Raw genomic sequence first — 6,000 nt, forward strand, 5'->3', positions numbered from 1 at the left:
TAGGCCAGGGGTAGGCAACCTCGGCTCTTTTATGACTCATGGACTTCAACTCCCAGAATTCCTGAGTCAGCTATGCTGACTCAGGAATTCTGGGAGTTGAAGTCCATGAGTCATAAAAGAGCCGAGGTTGCCTACCCCTGCACTAGGCCAAATGTAAGCTACCAAGAGTCTGTTTGGATTTCAGTGGGGTATATTTCAATAAAAAAACAATAAATCTATACTCCTGAGTATTCTTATAAAGTAAGAATTGTAGAGAGTCGAGAGTCCAATGCTTTGTTTGGAAGAAAGCTAGAGATAAGTAAGCCATGTCTTTTGCAGATCTTATTAATCCAGGAAATGAAGCATTTGATTTCAGGAGGTGCCGATAGGCCCATCCTGCTCACTATGTGTGCTCCCAATTTTTTTCCCCCTTTTAAAATTCTACTCACTATGAAGCTCTACTTATATTACTAAACAAATGCACCCTTGCATTTAGCAGAAATTCAATGAGGATAATTTTCAGGTAGCTTTTGATAAGAAACTGGTTTATTTCAGAAAGTAGCAAGTCTAAACACTGTGGTACTTTTGCTCTTCTTTCATTCTAGTTACTTTTTGATATGCCATACAACAGGACTTTAGAAGCTGAAGCTGACAAGGTTGGACTTCGGTTTGCTGCTAAGGTAAGAATTGCCTTTCTTAAAAACATGTTAAAGTTTCAGTTGAATTAATTCTCAGTAGACGGTGTTGCTGACAAATAGCTTCCCCCTTTAGTTGTAATGTCTTTTCATCTTTAATTTTAGTCTTGGGATTATTTTCTTCCACTAACATTCATTTCTTATTACACTATACACTTATAGTCTATATGTGACATGCATATTATTAAATACCATCACTGCCACCTAGTGATAATAAAACAGTATATATTAGGATTTTAGAATATGTGAACTGTTTGGATTGCTAAATACAAGATTATATTTAAATATTGTTGCTGAAGTTCTAGTGCAGAGGTCCCCCAACCTTTTGGGTACCAGGGACCGGTTCTGTGGAGAGAGGTTTTTCCACGGACCGGAGGGTGCGTGGTTTTGTCTGCTGCCTGCATCCCGTAGATGGTGCTTTGCTTTTTTGTGCGGACCAGTTGGCATGCTGTGGCCCGGTACTGGTCCACGGACCGGGGGTGGGGGACCCCTGTTCTAGTGCATGTTAATTAACAACAATATCAATAACTTTTCTTTATATTTGTGGACCAGAATTCTTCAAATTCCTTTCCAGGATATTATTGTTTATACAATGATGAATACATTTCAATGGTTTCTATAGAAAAATCACACTGTTACTACTTTACTACAATAATATTCATTCCTTTCAATAAAGGGAAGATGGGGTAAGTAAAATAGTCTTTACTTGATCAGTGACCAGTACAAGAAAAGATGGGAGTAAGCAGTGAAATCCAAATAGCTATCTTCTTTCAATCCATAACAACATTTATTAAACAATAGAACATAACACATTCCTACACCCCACATGTTCTCCACTGCTTTTCATACATGCACTGTGGTGCTGATATGAAAATCCAAGCTTGTTTTTGTTGCCAAGAGAGTTGTATGAACACAGGTGCTAGTCAACTGCAGCAGGCTTTACCATACCACATTCATACCCTTACATTATAAAACAGCTTTTTACAATGGGTCGCACAATATAAGTAGTATATGAATATTTAATTACACATTTATTTAATGTATTAAATTGATTTATATGGCTACCCATTTCACAAATTCAATTTTTCACTAAAAGCGAAGGGAAAAAAAAAACTAATAGTGGTCACAGAAGATATATCCAAAAAAAACCCCATTATTAAAGATCTCTCAATGGGCATTTAACCTCTCGGCCCTGAGCCCTGGAGCACATCCAGATCTTCAAGCTTTATGAAAAGCCAGAAAGCTCAGAGCCAGTCTGATCCTGGGGTATATATAGTTTTCCATTTACTGGAGTCAGTGAGGCTACAAATATTTGTTAAATAAAACTTTACGGTATAGAAAAATATTAACCATTTATTTCTGTAGTGTTTTCTTCAGTACCTTCTATATTTGTAAAGAATATTTTAAAAGTCTTGTTTTTATTGTTTTCACATTGCTCTAGCAGTTTTTTCATATGTTTGTGTGTGTGTGTGTGTATGAGTGTGCGTGCGCACACGTTTGTTTTGCTGATAATGGTCCATATCTTAGTTCAGGTGATTTTGTTTCTTTTTGCAGAACTGGTATCTCCTTTTCTTATATTTGCATGTGAGTCAGTTACTCACCTTCCGTTCTTCTGTTCCAGTTAAATACGATGGCTTTCTCTTGTCACCCTCAAAAATTTTCAAGCATTCAACAGCAATTTTGCAAATTACTTGATTTGTTTCTTGTAATCAGCTGGTATTTGATATTACAGTATTGGCATCTGTTAATACTTGTGCTAACTGTTTATTTGTAACAAGCTTCAATGTAGGTAGCCTTATTCTGTTGTTTTTGTGCTGCTCTACAAGTTCAATTATGTTTTGTTTCAATTCTTTTTTAGTTAGAGTGCCTGATTTGGGAATAAAACAATTCAATAGTTATGCTAGATTTTTTATTTTCTTATTATTATTCCATTCACTTCTAAAGTAAGGAGGTCCTACAATTACTTTGATTTCATAATAAGGTATGTCTCAGTTCTTGCAATGAAAACAGTTCAGGAGTATTCCTATGCTTTCTTTCTCATGCTATTTCTTTGCTGACAGCAACTTCCCTGTCACAGTACAGTGCCTAATGAAGATTGTGACTTCAGCAAAACATTGAATCTAACAACGGACTTCTAGTTTATCAAGGCTATAAATCATCTCAGTGTTTGAGCCAGTCATCAGGTTAGAAACTGGGAAACCATGAGTTCTAGACCTATCTTAGGTACAGCTAAGCCAGTCACTCTCTCTCAACCCTATGAAAGAGGCAGTGGCAAACCACTTCTGAAAATCTTGCCAAGAAAACTTTAGGGACTAGTCTTGGTAGTCACCAGGAGTCAAGACTGAGTCAAAGGCGCCTTCCCAAAAACCTAATGACTTACTGTATCTTGTGAGTTTCAGCATGCTGAAGTCTTAGGAAATTCCCATATAAACCTATATGATTAATAGATAACTTTTCTTTGTGTCAAGAGAGCAGACAGCGATGTTTACAGGATTTCTAATTTGTTGTGCGAGGTATTTCTGAGAATGCCTTTCCTAAGCAGTTTTGTGCATATATTTTCTAGGCTTGTATGGATGTAAGAGCCAGTTCTGTCTTCTGGCAGCAAATGGAACTGGCTAAGACTTTGCAGAATGAACCCCAATTACCAGAATGGCTTTCTACACACCCATCACACGAGAATCGAGCTGAACAATTAGACAGACTGATACCAGAGGTTAGTCACCCTTTGTAAACCTTGTGTGCTCTGTCTCATTTGTTAATCACAGAGAGTTTCACTCCACATGAAATAACTTAGAAATGAGATAATGAGGGTGTCCACTCTCTTTAAAGTGTTGCTGATAAATATAAATAATGTGTTTTACAATCTACGAGCAATGATGCTTTACTTTGTCTTTCCCTTTTTTTCTAAACAAAATTGTCACCAGGTTGCATGCTGTCAATTTGCACTGTGTTTTGCAATCCATGCATAGATACTTCAAAATAATAATAAAATAAATAGTACAGAAATTGGCTAGTATAGACAAAACCTGAGATGACAGGGGTTACTTTTTATAATTGACTTTCCAGTTGTCCCCCCAGTCAGATGTTCTGTGGTAAGAATACTAAGTGGACTGATACATGTATGATCTATTTATTATTCTGTCTCATTCATTTGTTTAGTCCCCTAGCCATTGGGTATTGAAAAGTTTGTGTTACTCTACTCTTCCGTGTGTTCTTGTGGGAGTTCCCACCTGTAAATTGCTTTCTCTTAGAACTGATGTTATTGTATATGTGTGCCGTTTTCCCCAGCTGTGATTTTCATCCTTGTTCAAAGAAATAATTGTGTGGAATTCTGCCCAGAGGATTCAGAATACTGATAGTGGTTTGTGATGTAGCAAATAAGGAGGAAAGGTGTATAATGAAATAATATATAATGTATGCGTGCATCTTCTGGCAGTCATTGGCACACTAAAGCACTACATCAGAAGTACAGGTAGTCCTTGACTTGTGATCGCAATTGAGCCCAAAATTTCTGTTGCTAAGCAAAACAGTTGTTAAGTGAGTTTTGCTCCATTTTACAACCTTTCTTGCCACATTTTTTTAAGTGATTCACTTCTGTAGTTACGTTAGTAACACGGTTGCTAAGTGAATGTGGCTTCTCCATTGGCTTTGCTTGTCAGAAGGTCGCAAAAGGTGATCACATGACCCTGGGGCACTGCAACCATCATAAATATGAGCCAGTTGCCAAGTGTCCAAATTTTGATCACGTGACCGGGGAATGCTTCAATGGTTGTAAGTGGGAAAAATGGTCATAAGTCATTTTTTTTCAGTGCCATTGTAACTTTGAACAATCACTTAATGAATGGTTGTAAGTTGGGGGCTACCTGTATGTGGAATACATATAGCTGATTTCAGTGGAGCCTCTCATCTAGTAACACATAAAACTTATTCTCAGTATAATGAAGTATATAGAAATATGCATCATTTCTCTATTATTTGTGGATTTGCTAGATACATGGAATATAAATGATGCTTGTATTTAATAAGTGTAGAGAAATATAACAACTCTGCTGAGTTAAATATCATCTAGACCAGAGAATGAAAGCAGCCAACAGGAAGCCTGTGGGAAATTCACAGTTAGGGGAAAAATAAGTAGAGTTTTATGTTGTAGCCTAAGGCAGAAATCCTCAGCTTCATTGATCAGTGGCACACTTGGAATTTTGAGAGGTTATTTTGTGGGCATTGGACTGCCATAGTGGTGGATAGATGTCCTTTAATAAAATTGTGGTGGCAGTGGACATGACCAACCTTGGTCTCTTTCTTTTTTTCTTTCTTTTTTTCTTTCTTTCTTTCTTTCTTTCTTTCTTTCTTTCTCTCTCTCTCTCTCTCTCTCTCTCTCTCTCTCTCTCTCTCTCTCTCTCTCTCTCTCTTTTCTTTCTTTCTTTCATCCACGCATAGGAAGCATGGAGCTTAGACTGCATCAAAGGAGAGATTTGTGAACATATTAGAACTGAAGGTCACCATACTGGGAGCTTTTGCAGTCATTCATTAGGCGAGATTCGCACTAAGCAAGATCAAATGACCAAATTAATCTTCATGTTAATCTGTGATATTTGCCACATTGTTATCTTGCAATTTTAAAGCTTCCATGTCCAAAGAGGCCACATACTGGAGGATCTGGGCAACATGAACTGTTAAGAACAACATATGTGCTTCCTTCAGTATGTTGATGGTGAGATCCCCAACACACTGTGGAGGATTCTTCCACCCTCCCGTATATGTATATAAGGGATAGTGAAGTAGATAATGAATCAGATTTTCAGCTGAAGAAAATAGCATTAAGGTTAAAAACACTTTTGCATCCTGCAGAACAGGTAGTCCTCAACTTACAAACAAATGGGGACAGCAGTTTGGATCGCTTAGCAAGAAAATCGTTAAGTGAGTCATCACATGACCAGACCCGATTTTATGTCCATTTTACCATGGTTGTTAGGTTAATCAAATGGTTGTTAAGTGAATCTGGCTTTCCCCAATTGACTTTGCTTGTTGGAATTTAGCCGGGAAGATCACAAATGGTGACCTGCAAGATGTTGCAACTGTCATAAATGCAAGCCAGTTTCCAAGCACTGAATTACGATCGTGTGACCATGGAGGTTCTCCAGCACTGAGATGGAGACTCCACCATTGGGTAGTAGACTGTATTCCTGCCCAATCAGATCAAGTCAGCCAAAGTTGCCACGCCCGTCCTGGACCGTGATCTTCAGTCTTTGACTTGATCTTGCCCAGGACAGACGTTGCAAGTTTGGCTCTAGGCAGGTACAGTCAGTGGTGGATCTCCATTCCCTTT

At 37.9% G+C, this 6,000-nt stretch overlaps 1 protein-coding gene across 1 annotated transcript in view; it reads left to right on the top strand.

Annotated features, from left to right (window-relative positions):
• Positions 1-6,000, top strand: part of OMA1 (OMA1 zinc metallopeptidase) — a 30,875-nt gene that overhangs the window by 13,754 nt on the left and 11,121 nt on the right. The window contains exons 7-8 of the mRNA XM_015831564.1: positions 585-659; positions 3,238-3,387. Coding sequence (XP_015687050.1) covers positions 585-659; positions 3,238-3,387 — 225 coding nt within the window. The remainder of the gene's footprint in view (positions 1-584; positions 660-3,237; positions 3,388-6,000) is intronic.

This window comes from Protobothrops mucrosquamatus, unplaced genomic scaffold, assembly GCF_001527695.2.
Source record: "Protobothrops mucrosquamatus isolate PMUCROS unplaced genomic scaffold, P.Mucros_1.0 scaffold_261, whole genome shotgun sequence".
NCBI classification, from domain to species: Eukaryota; Metazoa; Chordata; class Lepidosauria; order Squamata; family Viperidae; genus Protobothrops; species Protobothrops mucrosquamatus.